Genomic DNA, 18,457 nt, shown 5'->3' with positions numbered 1-18,457 from the left:
CCAGCCAGAGCAGGTGTGGAGAGCGCCACGGGGGCTGAGCGACCCTGTCCACAGGCCTGGGGGATGGAGGTCCCACCCTCTTTGTGGGACATGCTTTCTAGGTGGAAGGGTCCGGGGTAGGCTCCATCCACTCGCCAACCGGCCTTGGCTTCTGTGACTTGGTGCAGGAAGGGTTTGGACCTGGTGGTTCTGTGAGCGGGTGCTGGTGCCTCAGGACCTCCTGGGACAGTGCAGCTGGGGGTTTCTCAGTGCCAGAGGCAGGCTGGCCTTCTTAGGCTGGGCTGGTCTGCAGAAAGTGGGGACCCCTCCTCAGCTCCTCCTCCTGCCAGCATTCACAGGTACCCTGGGCCATGGCACGTGGGCCACCGCGGCCAATCTACCATGCTCTGCCCTTCCAGGGCCTATCATCTAGATAAGAAGAGGGTGTCAGATGAGGGTTCCCCTCCCTTCCCCACAGGCCCCTCCAGGCCTGGCCCCTCCAGGCTGACCTCATAAGCCCACACTCCCACACTCAGCAGACCCCCAGAGGTCAGCTGTACTGCCCCTTGGAGAACCTCCCCACCAGTCCCCCCAAACCTGTCCCCTCCCATCCTTTCCCCTCCCCACTTGGCCCAGAAGAGGGGTGTCAGCTAATCCTAATTTTGTACTGATGGTGGCCACTCAGGCTTCGACAAATGTCCGTGTCACAGCCTGTGGGGACTCGGCAGAGGCCCCTGCGGCAGGAGGGGGTGTAGCTGCCCTGGGCGGGCACTGGAGGAGTCATTGGCTTCCCGCTGGGATATGGGCTGCTGACCTTGGAGCATTCTGGACTCTCCTCTTCCCGCAGCCCTGCCCATGCCCTGCGTCTTTCGGCCTCTGAGGCGTCCTCGCTGCGGACCCTGGACAGAGGTCCCTCCTGGGACTCCAGCAGCAGCTGAGCGCTCAGGTGTGGGGTCAAGTGCTGCCATGCAGGCAGGAATTGATACCTCTGTGCCTCAGTTTCCCCACCTGTAAAGTGGACCCAGCTGATGTGCCACCCTCTCCCACCACCATCTCCTGCCTGAGTCCCTGGCTGAGTCCCTCCCTCTCCCCAGGGTACCTGGTGGTGCCAGCAGGCGGTGGCGGCACCTTCCTGGGTGGCTTCTTTGTGAACAAGCTCAGGCTCCGGGGCTCCGCGGTCATCAAGTTCTGCCTGTTCTGCACCGTCGTCAGCCTGCTGGGCATCCTCGTCTTCTCCCTCCACTGCCCTGGTGTGCCCATGGCGGGCGTCACAGCCAGCTACAGCAGGAGGTGAGGGCCAGGTGGCACCTGGATTTGAGTCGGGGCCCTGAGCACCTGTGGTCCCTGGTTGGAGGAGGAAGGGTGCAGCACTTGGGGGAGGTGGTTTTTGGAAAGGGCTACGTCGCAGGACAGCAGCAAGGGCAGCATCCACGTGAAAGTGTGCCATGCCAGCCGTCAGAAGCATCTGCGCTCAGGTCCCGGCTGTGCTCCTGGGCAGTCATATGTGTCTCTGGGCCTCAGCCCTCTGCTCTGTCAAATGGAACAGCAGCCCCAGTGTTCGGGGTCCTCAAGGCTGGTCTCTGTCAGTGATGTAGTGTCCCAGGATGCACTCCCAGCGTTGCCGTGTGCTGGAAGTGGGAGGGGGACCTGCTGGTCAGGTGGCAATTAGGGAATATCCAAAATACATGCAGGTAGCCTGCACCTCGGCGCTGCCCTGCGGGCCCCGGGAGTGCACCTACAGACGCCGTGCAAGACCGAGAAGCACAAAGTGGTCGTTGTGTCATTATCGGAAACAACCTAAGAGTCATCAGGGTGGACGGAGTTACTATGCTGTCCTCACGATAGAGGCCCTGCCCGCAAAGGAATGGAGGAAGCTCATCCTGGGCCACTGCCAAGACACACCGTGAAGGGGGAAAAGGAAGGAGTTGGACAATGGGCATGGTGTGCTCTGATTCAAGGGAGAAGTGCAGACGTTTGTGACCGGCGGGGGGCGTGTACGTGCAGATGACTCCTGCAAACACACGGCCAGCCTGTGGCTGGAGAACCGAGGACTGGGGTGGGGCTGGGGCTGCGAGGCCGCCTTTGTGTACCTGGCGCTCGCTTGCTCTTAATGTTTGCATTTGATCTGCGTGAATGTGTTGCCTGTCCAGAAACAAATGAACTAGGGAAAGGGGCTGTGTGTCAGGCAGACGGTGCTGGGGGGCACGGAGGTACCTTCCTTGCGTGAGAAGGAAAAACCATTTTATCACCAGAAGGCAGTGCCTAGCGTGAGTGCCCAGCGTGCTGGGGGTGGTGCAAGCTTGGCAAGTTTGTAGACCCAAAATGCAGGCTGCATGGGGATGAGCCTCAAGGCTGACCCTGTGCCTGCCGGGCTCTAGCATGGCTCTGGCCTGGGCCCCACCACCCGCTTGTCCGCCTTCTGCAGCCTCCTGCCCGAAGGCCACCTGAACCTAACGGCGCCCTGCAACACTGCCTGTGGCTGCCAGCCGGAGCACTACAGCCCTGTGTGTGGCTCAGACGGCCTCATGTACTTCTCGCTGTGCCATGCGGGGTGCCCTGCAGCCACTGAGATGAATGTGGATGGCCAGAAGGTGAGTGAGGCCGCTGCCTACTGCCCCGTCCTCCCCTGGACCCTGGGAAGGGGCCCCCGTGCCTTCCCCTTGTAATCGGCGCTATTGTTGGGCTTCCCAGGTGTACCGAGACTGTAGCTGTATCCCTCAGAATGTTTCCTCTGGTTTTGGCCATGCCACTGCAGGGAAATGCACTTCAACTTGTCAGAGAAAGCCCCTCCTTCTGGTTTTCATATTCGTTGTAATTTTCTTTACATTCCTCAGCAGCATTCCTGCACTAACGGCAACTCTACGGTAAGCGGGGCCGGGTGTGCGCTTGTCCAACGCTTTCCTTGCAGCACCCCGAGCAGAGCTCTGCGGATCCTGAGACGGGAGCGCTCCGGGAAACACCCAGGCCCCTGCTAAGCGGGCCTGTCACTGGTGGCGGGAGAGACCTCACTGTCTCTGACCTCTGATGAGGGGCTTCTCGCTTGGGGAGGTGACGATGTGGCTGGGGGCTGGGCCAGGAGGCCGCTGGCCTGGGGGATGACTTGGCATGCAACCCCACTTCTGTGGTGCTGACGCTGCGGTTTTCTATTGCAGATGTGTCCGTGACCCTCAGAGATCCTTTGCCCTGGGAATCCAGTGGATTGTAGTTAGAATACTAGGTACTGTGCAGTGTGAGGAAGCCATGGTCAGTTGTGCAGTGTGCTCACTGCACAAGGGCATGGGCAAGTGTCTAACCACCAAGTGGATGTGCTTCCCAGCAGGAGGCTGTGCCTGCCTGGGAAGGGTTCCATTCCCTAACTGTCCACTAGAGGGGCCCATCGTCATTTATTTGCCCAAAGGCTTTCCCTGGGAGACCATGGGAAACTCCCAGCCCCAATGCCGAATCTCCAAAGAAAGGAACATTTAAGCCCCTTTGCACCCGCTGAGAACTCCAACGGCCAGTATTCCAGGCCTTTTGGCTGCCCGCCCCCTGCCTTGCCCCCTGCCCACCGGGAGTGTGGGTGCTGAGTGGGCTTCTCTCCACAGGGGGCATCCCGGGGCCTATTGCCTTCGGCTGGGTGATCGACAAGGCCTGTCTGCTGTGGCAGGACCAGTGTGGCCAGCAGGGCTCCTGCTTGGTGTACCAGAACTCGGCCATGAGCCACTACATCCTCATCATGGGGCTCCTGTACAAGGTGAGCAGGCCCAGGGGAGGGACGGAGGGTCTGCTCTGAGGGTGGCTGGGGGCTCCAGACACTCCGTCATCTTTCCGCAGCTTGGACCACAGCCCAGTACATCACAGATGTCCTCACAGCCAGTTTCTAGAAGGGGCCCTTCCCCAACTCCTCATGAGCTGGTTGTGGAGGGAGGCAGGCCGACTGCAGGGCCTCCCCCTGGGGTTCACTGTCCAGGTCCCCAGCAGCTCCTGCAAAGCCCAGGCGCAGGTGCTGCTCCCTCTCCCGCCTCCCGGGGCTGCCCCTCCGCAGTGTGGTCTTGCGTGTGCCTGGGGTGCCTGTTAACCAAAAGCTTTGCAGAAATAAGCAGCTCCTTTCATTAGAGCGGCTGTATTAGCTGGTCCGCTCCGGGCCTTGGTCTGGGGGACCAGCGGGTAGGTTGTAGCCTCTCCATGCTCAGTGCACCTTGAATTCCATTGGATCTCTTAGCCTGGCCCTCATTTTTCAAGCTAACAAACTTTCTGTTGTGACTTCTGGCATATGCTACCTGGGAGGAAGCGCAGTATTTGTGTTTGGAATTTGCCCCCGTTAGAGGATAAAGCACAAAACCTTCTAAATAGAATGCGGTCCTAGGGCCAGCTGTTCAGAGGATCTTCACGTTCTTCCTTGGGTGACAGACCCAGGAAAGTTGATCCTGCAGGAACCCCTGGCCTCAGGCTTTCCGGGAGGGAGGTTAGAGAAAGGGAAGGAGCCCAGCTGGTTCACCTCCCCTGGGATTAACAGAAAATAGGTGAGTCTGAGCAGGGCCTTGCGTGGCCCTGGAGAGAAGCAGAGTGGGTTAATTTAAAGAGAAATATACCTTGGTTTCCCCCTCATCTGAGGTTTCACTTTCCACGGTTTCAGTTACCCGAGGTCAACCACAGTCTGAATATATTAAATAGGAAATTCCAGAAGCAAACAGTTCATAACTTTTAAAGCATGTGCCATTCTGCACAGTCTGGTGAAATCTTGATCTGTCCTGCCCAGGACTCGCATTCTCCCTTTGTCCAACTTTGGAAGAAGGTAAGGTCAGCAATTATTCTGCAGGGAGCTTTGGGGATACTGGATCCTAAGGCCCAAGCCCTGTGTGATACGCCTTTCACTTTGGCATCAAATAACGGACGACTGTCTGTCAGGCGCGTCTCTGCTCAGGGAGTGGCGATGTTTGGGGAGGCCAAAGGCATGTGTGCATCAGGAAATTGACCAAATGACTTCATAAGACATAACCTTTGTCCATCGCGTCCAGGCTGTCCACACCACCACCTGATAATCACTTAGCCGGTGTGGTTACCACATCCCCCATCACCGTATCGCAGTGCCGTGTTCCAGCCACCCTAATTTACCTAGCCGTGGCCCCAAAGCACCGGACCACTGACGCTGCCGTTCGGCTCTGCCAGCGGGAAGCCGGAGGCGCTTCCTTCATGAGAATGTGTGGTTCCTTGGCTGGGCTGAGGACCACCCTCGACTCACGCGTCCACAGGGGTCTCAGTGTCTGCGATGACGGGGCTGCTGTACGTTCCCAGGGTGTGTCTGTTGGATGCATCCCTTGTCCGGGAGCAGCAGGCTGAGAGCCCTCCACACGTAACCATCCCCCGGGCTCAGCACAGCCAGCGGGAGCCGTGTCCAGGGGGTCAGAGTTGGCCTCAGCAGCGCCTGCGTCCGTGTTAATTTTAGCGGGGGGAGCACAGTGTCTCCTTACGAACACCCTCACGTTCCACTTTGTCCCACACCGAGTCAGAACAGCCGCACTCCCTGAATGCAGGCTCGGGGCCATCAGCCAGGCTGACGCTCCAGGAGGCACAGTGGGTGTTCCTGGCCCACGCCCAGCGTGGAAACCGTAGTGGGCACATGTACTGTGCGTGGGCACTGCGGCAGCATCTGCGCTTGGACCGTACCGCCTTTGGGGCCCACGCGGGATTCCTGCCACATCATCCTCTCGCCCTGCAAAGTCGGTGCGGCCCCTCGTTGACAAACCAAGACCCTGAAGGTTAAGAACTGCCCATGATGGTGGCACCCGGGCTTGAATCCGGGCTGTGGTGGCGACCGGCAACCAGCAACTGGCTCTGTGTGAGGTTTCTGTGGCCGCCATGACAAACGACCGCAAATGGGGTGGCCTAGCATAGCAGAGCCAGACTCACTCACAGGTCTGACGCCAGAAGTCAGAATCAAGGTGGGGGCAGGGCTGGCTCCTTCCGCGCTCTGGCTCTGTCTGCAGCTGCGTTGGCCTTTCTCTCTGTCCCTGCCTCGTCTTCCTCTCCTTTCTCTCGTGAGGACACCAGTCATTGGATTTAGGACCCACCTTAGATCCAGGATGACATCTCAAATCCTTAATTACATTTGCAAAGGCCCTGTTTCCAAGAAAGTTCCCATTCACAGGTGTCTGGCAACATCCAACCCATGACAAGCCCCCCAGTCCTGTGCCCCTGTTTTCAAAGGGTGTGCTTCATTCCCTCTTTAACAGTGTTGGTGTCTACGCTACAAACCGGTTATACGGGGGAGACGCTGTCAGAGCAGGATGGGTTTCCGTGGCCTGGCGAGGGCGCTGCAGGCTAGGGCAGGGACAGGCCCGGGACAGGCCACCAGCGTCCAGAGGTCTGGCCGGGCTTCCAGCAAGGTCCAGTGGGCTCCTCTCTCCCCAGGTGCTGGGCGTCCTCTTCTTTGCCACAGCCTGCTGTTTATACAAGCCCCTGTCGGAGTCTTCAGATGGCCTGGAAGCTTGTCTGCCCAGCCAGTCCTCGGCCCCTGGCAGTGCCACAGATAGCCAGCTCCAGAGCAGCATCTGACCACCGCCCACGCCCACCCGGCCACAGCAGGCACTCAGCATTTCCTGATGACAGAACGGTGCCCTTGGGTGATGCAATCACATGGAAACTTCTATTTGACCTGCAACCTTCTAGTTAACCTGTGGTTTAAAGTCAGCTGTGAACTCCTGTCCCGAGCTGTACAGCCCTTCAGTGGGTGGGAGGAACTTGCACAAATATATATTTATGGACACATATTTTGCATCAGAAGATATTTATAGAATGTATTTTATACCTGATCGTGTGTGGGATGCGTGAGGGCAAGCTCTGAGGGGCTGAATCCCACTGGGAGGGTGCGGGCCTGCAACCCAAGGAAGGCTTGTGTGTCCTCAGTGAAAGCTGTGCATATCTAAATATATTTTGTATTTAAGCCTGTGTCCCCATACCGTGTGCTTTATTTCTATGAGTTTGCAGAGTTTGGTGGTCTCGCCATCCTTGGTATGGTCTTTGGGACTGTGTGCTCCAACGGAGACCGGCTCCCGCCTCCAGTTCAGCCTCAGGCTTCAAGCCTGGGTCCCCGCCCCGGACACTTCCGTGAATGACCTGAGCTCTGTCTTTGCACATTGGGACTGAGGACAGAAGTGGCCGGCAGCTGCTGTTAACACTGAAATGTGTGTGTGTGTGTGTGTGTGTGCACGTGTGTATGTGTATGTGTATGCACGCGTGCACGGGAGCCAGCACAGGCCCTCTCGTTTGCAAGGCCCTCGGACAGCCATGCCTCATCCCAGGAGGGTGGTGGGTCACGGGTGGCAGCTGCGTGGTTCCAAGGCCTGTGGAGCGGCTCTGGAGACTGCTGGTGGCACAGACCCCAGTGGGAGAGCCCCATGGGAATGAGGGGAGATACAGGCCCTCATCCTGGTCAGTGTCCCCGGGTGATGCTCTGAGGTCAGGAGAAGGCTGGGAGGTTTGGGCACCAAGGAAAAGGCAGTTTGAGCTGCCCCATGGGATGGAGGGGCCCTGGGATGGTGGTGGTGAAAACAGCGAGCACGAGGCCAGGGTACTGGGAAGGCCATTGACCCCTCGCATCCTGTAAGATTGGGGGAGTCTGTTACCCTTCTCTGAACGTCCAGATCTGACCATGCGGTGACCAGGCTGGGCAGGACTGATGTCAGAAGTGTCGGATGTGAGGGCGGGTTTCTGCTCTGGTGGGAATCTCCTCTCTACCCTCTGCTGATCCAGGCTTTGGCCCTTCAGCAAGGGCTGGGCCTCGAGTGACCCAGGTCAGGTCTCCAGAGGTGCTGGGAACAACAGGAGGGGTGTCGGACAGGTGACCGGGGCTGGGCACTCAGGGTGTGCACAGGACAAAGAGGCAGCCCTAGGAGGCCTGTGCGGGGCATTCCCGGGGCACCCAGCCACACACCCCTCCCCAGTGGCTGCATCTTGTGTGACCACAATGAGGGTCGCACCGTGAGCCGCGTGGGCAGGTGTGTCTAATGCTTTGCCGTTTACTACGCGTGCAGGTGATCAGGCTGCAGAGCTGCTCCCTGGAACCTGGAACCCCTCATGCCATGCCCACCACCCTCCCAGGCATCCCTGCCCCTGTGCGCACTGAGCCAGTCCCCATCTGCAACGTGGCTGCCTCGAGAATGCTACCTGCAGGAGTCGTCCAGTGTGGGACCTTTGGGATTGGAGTGTTCACTCAGCACTGTGCCAAGACCCACCCCAGAGGCTGCAGTGTGGTTGGAGATTCCCACGCGTCTGCTCTTGGATTCCTTCTGTAGTGAGGACCCCACCCCACTCCAGGGCCTCCCCTTCCCTCGGTCACCTGGTTGACCTCACAGAAAGGAAGTGGAGCCCCAGAGGCATGAGGGTGCTGGCCCACCGACTCTTGTCCTCACAGTCTTCAGATCAGGCAGGGGCAACCCTGGCCACGTGCTGAGTGGCAGCGTGGGCTCCTGGAACCCCAAGGGGGACTCAGCCCAAGTGACAGGTAGGGTCACGGGACAGGCCCAGGAGCCACAGAGGCACCATCCAGGCACCTTGCACATCTTCGTGCAGTGTTTGCCGACAGGAGGGGTTTGCCGAGCACCTCTGCCAGGCTCCATTCCAGGTGCTGGAGAGACAGTGGCACCAGGCCAACACGAGGTCCTCTTCTCCAGAACTGATGGAAAGGGGTGGATACAGGGTTCCCTACAGGGAGGCCGGGGGCGCCATTAGGGCAGTCAGGGAAGGCTTCTCAGAGGAGGTGATGTGCTGAGACCTCAGGAGGGGATGAACATTTTAGGTAAAAAACAAACAAAAACAACAAGTGCCAGGGTCCTGAGGCAGGAACAAGCCAAAAGGCCCAGGGAGAAAATGGAAACAGTCCCGGCCCTGGTAATGGGCAGGGCGTCGGCTGTGTTTTAGAAAGCCTTTATCCACTTTATGCCTAAGCGGGTCATGCCCACGGATCCCTGCTGTCATTCACTTTCCTCCTCCATGCATCAAGAGCTGACTCCTTGTGTATCGTATGGCGGTTGTGATGGACGCTCCCAAACTTAGCCACACCCCCTGCAAGAGCTGTCGGGAAAGTGCCCTTTAGGCAGAGTTGGGGAACTAGAGTCACGCACACGCACGTGTGTGGGGCCAGATCATCCTCTGATTGTGCCACTGCACTCTAGCCTGGGTGGCAGCGTAAGACTTTCGCAAAATAATCAGAAGAATTGAATCCAGAATGTAAGAAGAATTCCTACAACCCAGCAATTAAAGGATGATCCAATTTAAAAATGGGCAAAGGATTTGAATTTTATTTCATCACAAAAGACAACGAGCCCAGGAGAAGATGCTCAAGATTTTCCCAGACACCCAGGAAAGTGCAAACCAAAGCCACAGTGCTGACTGCATCAAAAACAAAAAGCAAACAAACAAATGAAACCAGAAAACGACAAGTCGTGGAGAACTTGGAATCCTCACACACTGTGGGTGGGAATGGAAAATGGAAAAATGGCACAGCTACTTTGGAAAACAGTTTGGCAGTTCATCAAAAAGTTAACCATGGAATTAGCAGAAGACCCAGCAATTCCATTCCTAGGTATCTACCCAAGAGAAATGAAAGCACGTGTCCACATAAAGACAAGCATACAAGGGTTCACGGCAACATTGCTCCTAATAGTCCAAAAGTGAACCAGCCTGAATGTCACCTGGCTGATGAGTAGGTAAATCAACATGGGCTGACCACACGGTGGGTCTCGCTTGGCCGTCAATCAGACGTGTTTTGTGATTCTTTTATAAGAAATGCCTGGAATGGACCCATCTGTAGAGACAGAAAATGGACTAGTGGTTCCAGGGGCTGGGGGAAGGTGAGGTGGGAGCGACTGTCATGGGTGCAGGGCATCTTGGTGCAGTGATGAAATGTTCCGGAGTTAGATAATGTTGATGGTTGCACAACTCTGTGAACACGCTTAAAACACCGAATTGTACGCTTTAAAAGGTGAATATTTGGGGATGTGACTTGTATCTCCGTAAAGCTATTATTAAATCCATCCATCCATGCATTCGTCGCTGACTGCCTGCCCTGTGCTTTCACTCCTGTAGACCCTGGAGATATGTTGGTGTATCTGTGTCTATTCCATAACCTTCTGGTGTCTGTTCCATAACCGCAGCTCTGCCAGGAGAGCATGTGTGGGCCCCATGTTCAGAGGCACCCCAACTCCCTCCCCGCTCACTTCCTTAGGATGACGGGAAGCAAGAAGGGGGCATAGAGACCTACACTCCAACCCCACTGAGGCAGATGATATTTTCCAACAACAGCCACAATACGTCCCATTCCCTCTGCTGGAGGTGGGGTCTGTGCACCCTCTCTTTGACCCTGGCAGGCGACTGGGACTGCCTCGTGGCAGAGGTGACACAGCTTCTACTGTCAGTGCCTTCTGGGCACGCTCGCCGTGGGAACCCAGTGCCACGCTGTGAGGAAGCCCAGACCATGGGAGCCCTGGCTCTGTGCACCAGCTCTCAGGCCGAGTTCGCCGTGATGGGGGTGCCGTCTTGGGTGCTCCAGTCCCCAGCTGGGCTCTCTGTGCCCACTCCCCTTGTAGGGGAGGGAATCAGCCCTTCCCACTAGCCACACCTGCAGATTTGGAAAGGAAAGAAGTAATGATGCTGTGTTAAGCCTGAGGGCCTCTGCTGTCAGTAAAGGCTTGAAGGAAAGTGAGGCAAGGGTTGACGGAAGCTGGAGGAAGGGAAAGCCTCAGAGGACAGGAACAGTAGGTTATGCAGCGCTGAGGCCTGCGGGGACACAGAGGCAGAGAATGTGCAGATGCCCCGGCGAGTAGCGACTCCAGGCGGGAACACCAGCAGGCTTTGCGTAAGGAGGACAAGAGAGGGTTTCGTTTCTTAACCTTAGTTTTCAAGCAAAATTTAGATAAAATTAAAGAAGCCAGGACTTAACAGAATTTAAAAGAAAGCTGTTGACAGTGCCAAGTGCTGATGAAGGCTCGGGTAGCTGGAACGCTCACCCGTCGCTGGTGGATGTGGAGAACAATACGGCTGCTCAGGAACCCAGCTCTACGGTTTACTATAAAGTTAGACCCGCACCTTCTTATAACACAGAAATTCCACTCCTAGAGAAAGGCAAAATTATGTTCACACAACATCTTGTACACAAATGTTTTTTATAGCGCAATTCTTTTTTTTTTTTTTTTTTTTTTTGAGACTGGGTCTTGCTCTGTCGCCCAGGCTGGAGTGCAGTGGTGCAATCTCAGCTCGCTGCAGCCTCTTACTCCCGGGTTCAAGCAAATTTTCACAATCATCAACAAAATTGGAAACCACCCAAATGTCCTCTGGGGCTTGAAAGGATCATCACACAGCCACGCACTGGACTCAGCCGTGAAGGGAGGCACTGTTAATATGCGACAGGGACGAACCTGGGAGGCACCATGCTGAGCAAAAGAACCAGACCCAAGAGGCTAGTAGTGTATGGTTTCATTTACACGACAGCTTCCAAAAGGCAAAGCTGCAGGGATGGAGAGGAGACCAGCTGCTGCCAGGGGCTGGGGTGGAAAGGAAAGTGTGGCTTTTGAAAGTAGCCTGGGGCTGGGCAGGGAGGTTCACACCCATAATGCCAGCACTTTGGGAGGCCGAGGCAGGCAGATCACTTGAGATCAGGAGTTCGAGACCAGCCTGGCCAACATGATGAAATCCCATCTCTACTAAAAATGCAAAAATTAGCAGGGCTTGGTGGCGCCTGCCTATAATCCCAGCTACTCCAGAGGCTGAGGCAGGAGAATCACTTGAACCTGGGAAGCAGAGGCTGCAGCGAGCCGAGATCACACCACTGCACTCCAGCCTGGGCAACAGAGCAAGACTCCATCTCAGGCAAACAAGAAAGGAGCATGGCGGAGGTGCTCTGGGTCATGAAGCAATCTGTGTCCTGACGGTGGGCATGGTTCCACAAATCCATACATGTGTCAAATTCCTTTTTTTTTCCTTTTTTTTTTTTTTTTTTTATACAGGTTCTCACTCAGCCACTCAGGTTGGAGTGCAGTGGTACAATCATGGCTCACTGAAGCCTTGATCTCCTGGTCTCAAGTGATCTTCCCACCTCAGCCTCCCAGGTAGCTGGGACTACAGGCATGCACCACCACACCCAGGTAATTTTTATATTTTTTGTAGATATGGTGTCTTGCTATGTTGCCCGGGCTGGTTTTGAACTCCTGAGTTCAAGCAGTCCTCCTGCCTCGGCCTCCCAAAGTGCTGGGATTACAGGTGTGAGCCACCAGGCCTGGTTTATAGAATCACTTCTTACAATCCAGTTTTACTGCACAGTGGCTTAAAAAATAAAATCAAAAACACTGTTTTTCATTCCAAGATTCTCCAGGTGGTAAAGGATCCTTAAATTAATGAAAGGATGTCAGGCTCAGACGACAGCAGCAGCAGAGGGTCTAAGGAGGGAGTGAAGGGTGTGGCCCTAAACTCCTCTGTTAAAACAGCAGAAAAATTTCAGGCAATTATTCATAGACTCTCTCCAATAAAGGAAAGGTCTGCGTGGATCTTGAGGGTATACCTTAAAGACGCTCTGCACGAAACACGGAGTTTCTAAGAATCTTCAGGGAAGTGTTCCAGGGCGACCCCCAGGAATCCCCCAGGAGAGGAGGACTCATCTTGACAAGATTTGTAGATCGAGATTTGGGCTGATGGGGTGAACCCGAGGAACATCCATAGGAACCACCATGTTTTCATAATGACTGAGTTGAACGTTCATAGAAACTGCTGCTGTATTTGCAATTTCATTTCCCAGCACCCTCTGCTGGCGTAGAGAGATTGCAGTTGAGTCCCGCGTGCTGACTCTGTGTCATGAAACCTGCTAGGCCCACTTTTGGGCAGATGCCGTGGGATTTCTACATAAACAGCCAAGTCATCTGTGAAGAGGGAGAGTTTTTATTTCTTCCTCTCCAATCTATATTCCTTTCATTAATTTTTCTTGCCTTATTGCACTGGCTGGAACCTCCAGTACAATGTCAAATAGGAATGGTGAGAGAAGGCATCCTTTACGTGTTCCTCGCCTTAGGAGAAAACAGTCCACCACTCAGTGTGAAGTGTGATGTTAGCTGCACGTATTTTTTTTTTTTTTTTTTTTTTTTTTTGAGACAGAGTCTCGCTCTGTCGCCCAGGCTGGAGTGCAGTGGCCAGATCTCAGCTCATTGCAAGCTCCGCCTCCCGGGTTTACACCATTCTCCTGCCTCAGCCTCCCGAGTAGCTGGGACTACAGGCACCCGCCACCTCGCCCGGCTAATTTTTTTTTTTTTTGTATTTTTAGTAGAGACGGGGTTTCACCATGTTAGCCAGGATGGTCTCGATCTCCTGACCTTGTGATCCGCCCGTCTCGGCCTCCCAAAGTGCAGGGATTACAGGCTTGAGCCACCGCGCCCGGCCTATTTTTTTTAATAGAAGCCCTTTATCAGTTAAAGAGGTTCCCCTTCTATTTCTAGTTTGCTGACAGTTTTTTTTTTAAACTGTAAATGGGTGTTGAGCTTCGATGGCCGTTTCTGAGTCTGTTGACACAACCCTGCAGTAGATCTTCTTCAGTGCTGATGTGGCAGATTGCGCTGGTCACTTTCGGAATGTTAGGCCTGCCCCCACTCTGGGGTAAACCACATTTAATCATGGGCTATGCTTTTAAATATTGCTGGATTCAATTTCTGGTGTTGTGTTAAGGATTTTTGTGTCTATATTCATGAAAGATATTGGTGTCTAGTTTTATTTTCTTGTACTGTCTTTATCTGGTTCTGGTATATGGGTAATGCTGGCTTCATAAAATCACTTGGGAAATGTTTCATCCTCTTTGTGTTTTTCCAGACAGGGTCTCACTCTGTCACCTGGGCTGGAGTACAGTGGCATGAACACGCCTCACTGTAGGCTCACCCTCCCCGGGCTCAAGGCTCAGCTGATCCTCCCACTTCAGCATCCTGAGTAGCTGGGACTATAGGCACAAACCACCACACCCAGATGATTTGTGTAAATTTTGTTGCCCAGGCTGGTCTGTAACTCCTGGGCTCATCTGATCCACCTTCCTTGGCCTCCCAAAGTGCAGGGATTATAGGCATGAGCCACCCTTCCTGGCTTTCTTTTCTTTAAGTTGAAGTAATGTTAGACTTCTATGCAGCTGTAAGAAATAAACAATACAAAGAGATCCCTTGTACACTTTGCCCAGTCTCCCCCATGGTAAGATTCTACAAAACTGTACTTTGATATCACCAACAGCCAGCCTCTCAACCTTATTCCAATTCTGTGGTTCTGCTTCTACTCACTCGTGTACGTGTATATTAAGCCGTGTGTGCCACTTGTGTGTGTGTTTATTAAGCCATGTGTACACAACCGTGTGTGTGTGTGTATTAAGCCATTTGTACACACTCGTGTGTGTGTATTAAGCCGTGTGTACACACTCATGTGTATGTATTAAGCCATGTGTACACACTTGCGTGCGTGTGTATTAATCTGTATGCTGTTTTTATCTCCTGTGCAGTTTCCTGTATTGGCTGTGCTCGAATATCCACGTGCAGGCTTTGTGTGAACATGAGCTTATCTCTCTGAGTAAAATCACCAGGCTGTGTGGTAGTTGCAGCCCCTCATCCATTTGTATATTTGTTAGAAGAGATTGAATAAATTGATGTTACTTAGAATTCACTAATGAAGACATCTAGACCTGGAGATTTCTTTTTCAGAAGATTTCATTGAAAAAAAAAATCCATTTTTTAAATAAATACAGGACTATTCACTTTATCTGTTTCTTCTTGGGTGAGTTTTGGCAGTTTGCAAAAACTTTTCAGCTACAAGGATGAACTAATTTTATGGAAAAGGAAGGTTGACCCAGAGGATGGAACTGAGGGCTCAGATGGCAGGGCGGCCCTGGAGAGCCATCCCCTGAGCTAGGACTGAGCCCTCAGCCCGGCCCAGTAATTTCACTCACCCAAATTTCAGGACCACATGCCCAGGAGACGCTGTGTGCCTCTCCCCTCCCTGCTCTCTGAAAGGAGAGCCGACAGTGTGGTCTGTGTCTGTCCCACTACTGGTGTTAGCTTGTCAGGGGCAGATAACTCTTCAGTTCACAGCTCTTCAGATGGAGAGGGGGGTGCACCTGGGAGCCGCACGCCTGCAGCACCGTGTCCATACCCGGACTGGGATTGCGGGACAAGACCCCGGGCTTGAGTCCGAGTTTGATGTAACCGTGGAAAGAGACCGTAGGGCAGCCAGGGCAGAAGGTGAGTTTATTTCGCATGAGGGAGAATTATGAGTTTCCAGGGCCACAGAGCAGATGATGGCAGATGGCACTTTCCCCAAATGCCCATGCTGTCTTTCCCATTCCGAGCGCCCTCCCAGCACCTTGCCCCTCCCTCATCAAGACGGGGAGGTCCGTGTCCCCTCCCCTCAGATCAGCAGGCGTGACACTGTCTTTCCCGACTTGCTTGTCTGAAGGGACACAGCTTCCCCCTGGCTCTCAACAGCAAGTTAGAAATGAACCCTCTGCCCTCAGCAGAGGCCCTGGTGACACTGCAGAGCAGAACAAGCCCTCCTCGCCAAGCTCTGGCCAAACTGCAGATCCAGGAGCACGGTCAGTGCTGACCATCGCTCCAGGTGTGGGCTGGTTTCTTACACAGCAATAGATTCCAGAATGCCACTGTCTCGGCTGCATCCCCCAGAAGCAGGCTCTGCAACAAGGATTTGGCTGCAAATGGATTATCTGGGGGCTGATCCTGGTGAGCACAGGTGGGGGTGGGGAAGGCAGGCAGGGAAGGGAAAGAGCCAATGAGGTGCTCCATCCAGGCAGTGACCACCGAGGGCACGTGGGCTGTGTCCTGAGGGGGACCCCTGGGGCCAGGGTACAGCAGCATTGTCCCCTGTGAGGACCCCTCCAAAGGGGAGACCACTGCTGGGACAGGTGAGCGTGGTGACCACAGAGGGGACAGAGGAGCATGGAGACCACGGAGGGGACAGATGAGCGTGGTGACCACGGAGGGGACAGGTGAGCGTGGAGACCACAGAGGTGGAGACCACGGAGGGGACAGGCAAGCGTGGAGACCACGGAGGGGACAGAGGAGCATGGAGACCATGGAGGTGGAGACCACGGAGGGGACAGGCGAGCGTGGTGACCACGGAGGGGACAGAGGAGCGTGGAGACCACGGAGGGGACAGGCGAGCATGGAGACCACGGAGGTGGAGACCACGGAGGGGACAGGCGAGCGTGGAGACCACGGAGGTGGAGACCATGGAGGGGACAGGCGAGCGTGGAGACCACGGAGGTGGAGACCACAGAGGGGACAGGTGAGTGTGGAGACCACGGAGGGGACAGGTGAGTGTGGTGACCACAGAGGGGACAGAGGAGCGTGGTGACCACGAGGAGACAGATGAGTGTGGAAACCACGGAGGGGTGCAGCTGAGGACCCCCTTGGTGGACCACGGCATGCAGGAGGGACTAAGAGTGGCTGCGGGAGGAGGAGCCGGTGGATTTCGGAGGGGAATGAGGATCCATATTCCCACCACCCTGACTCTGGACAGAAAACCCACAGCCAGAGAGACCCTTCAAACTCAGGCAGGTCCCATCTGTCCCCTGGTTTTGGTGGCCACTGGCCGCCCTGCCCGGCGTGATCCACCTGCCTCCTCCTGCCTGTTCCCTCCAGCCTCGTGGCTCCCCCAACAGGCCTGGCCACCCCTGCCCTGGGCCTTGGCATGCAGCCCCCTCTTCCCCGACATCCCCAGGGCTCCTTCCTCTGCCTTCTCCTGGTCTGTGACAAGGAGGCCCTGATCATCCTATAGAACTGCATCTTGCAGCCCACTCCCCCTCTCTGGTGCTCTTGACCCCCCGCTAGCACCCTTCTTTTCTGTTTTCCGAAATCTCCTTTTCCTTCTAGCTGGCGATGTAATTCAGTGTCTGTAGCGTTGCTAGGACACAGTTCCCCACAGGCTGATACCTTTGTTTTATTCAACTGGCATACAGTTGGTGCTCAATAAGTGTTTGTTGTGGGCGGGACCCCGGAGGCAGGGCTAACACCATCCAATGACCAGCTGACAGAGAGGGGTTGGCCGCCCTGCCCACTGTCCCTCCCTCTCTGCACCCTCAGGGAGCACCGAGAAGGAGGAAACCGTGAATCATGCTTCCATTGGAGGCCAGCCGCACTTGCCCCTTCTCACACTGCCACAAAGACATACCTGAGACTGGGTAGTTTATAAAGAAAAGAGGTTTAATCGGCTCACAGTTCTGCGGGCTGTACAGGGTCCTGCTTCTGGGGAGGTCTCAGGAAACTTACAATCTTGGCGGAAGGGGAAGGGGATGCAGGCCCATCTTTACATGGCAGCAGGAGAGAGAGAGAGAGCAAAGAGGGAGGCACTACACACTTTCCAACTACCAGATCTCGTGAGAACTCTCACAAGACAGCACTTGGGGATGGTGCTAAACCATTAGAAACCCCCATGACCCAGTCACCTCCCACCAGGCCCCACCTCCAGCACTGGGGATCACAATTCAACATGCGATTTGGGTGGGGAAACAGAGCCAAATCATGTCGCCAGCCAAAGAGGCAGACGTCTCTCCAGCAATCAAAACTTACAAGGGAATCTGTGTGGACTGGCAAGATACGTGGCGAGTGGAAACAGCTGGCCATGGTGGGCCTCACGTCCGGCCCTCCCCCAATGGCACTCTCCACAGTAACGACCCTGGCTGGCCACAGGTGTTGCTTGTGTGCTGGGAGGGCTGTGTTCCTCGAGGGCTCCCTAGGGATGCCACCATGTTGGCCACGTAGGTGGGAGCCCAGAGCAGAAGGGTCACGCATGGACATGGATGGAATGTAGGTGGGCCTGTGGCCCCGGATCCAAAGACTTTACAGGACTGAGATGGGGGTCCCTGGGTTCCGTGAGCATGGTGACCTCTGCCGGGACAGATGAGCATGGTGACCATTGAGGGGACAGATGAGTGTGGTGACCTCTGCTGGGACAGGCCCACCCTTCCCACAATTTCTCACTTCCAATTTGGTGAGAGTCTCTCCACTCAGGGGGATGGTGGGACATTACATGAGTCTTCAGAAATCTGGGGCACCTGCCAAAGTCCAGGCATCATCCCATCAGATAGCAGAATGTGTGTGCATGTGACCTCACAGACACACATGCATACCCCCAAGCACACACATACATGCACACATGCACACACACACATGCACGCACATGCACGCACGTGCACACTCACAAGCGCACACACGCACACACAGGTGCATACACACACACAGGCGTGCACACACACACGCACACACAGTTGTCATGCAGTGTCCCGGTGAATGGTGGCTCCTAGCCCATCCTGAAGTTGGGGTCAAATCCTGGCTCTGCCACTTACAAGTCATCTGAACTTGTGTGGATCATGTCACCCCCCAACTTAGTGTCCCCATCTGTAAATGGGGCCCATACAGGGACCCCCATCATAGGGCATGGCGAGGGTTAACCGCTGCACCTGTGCAGAGCTCTGGGG

At 55.1% G+C, this 18,457-nt stretch overlaps 2 protein-coding genes across 3 annotated transcripts in view; both read left to right on the top strand.

Moving 5' to 3' along the window:
- SLCO4A1 (solute carrier organic anion transporter family member 4A1) overlaps positions 1-15,234 on the top strand; it is a 38,575-nt gene extending 23,341 nt beyond the window's left edge. Inside the window, exons 7-13 of one of the 2 annotated variants that reach the window (XR_007717061.1) lie at positions 1,074-1,269; positions 2,405-2,570; positions 2,671-2,843; positions 3,132-3,196; positions 3,564-3,712; positions 11,961-12,098; positions 13,804-15,234. Coding sequence is in view for 1 of the 2 variants with exons in the window: in XM_050745082.1 (XP_050601039.1) it covers positions 1,074-1,269; positions 2,405-2,570; positions 2,671-2,843; positions 3,132-3,196; positions 3,564-3,712; positions 6,370-6,513 (893 nt within the window). In the remaining variant the exon portion in view is untranslated. Of the gene's footprint in view, positions 1-1,073; positions 1,270-2,404; positions 2,571-2,670; positions 2,844-3,131; positions 3,197-3,563; positions 3,713-6,369; positions 6,907-11,960; positions 12,099-13,803 lie in introns of those variants that run through there. The other variant, XM_050745082.1, reaches the window with a different exon arrangement.
- Positions 1-18,457, top strand: part of OGFR (opioid growth factor receptor) — a 431,648-nt gene that overhangs the window by 269,099 nt on the left and 144,092 nt on the right. The gene's annotated exons all lie outside the window — the stretch shown is intronic.

This window comes from Macaca thibetana, chromosome 10 (assembly GCF_024542745.1).
Source record: "Macaca thibetana thibetana isolate TM-01 chromosome 10, ASM2454274v1, whole genome shotgun sequence".
NCBI lineage: Eukaryota > Metazoa > Chordata > Mammalia > Primates > Cercopithecidae > Macaca > Macaca thibetana.
This window is presented reverse-complemented; position numbering and strand designations above follow the sequence as displayed.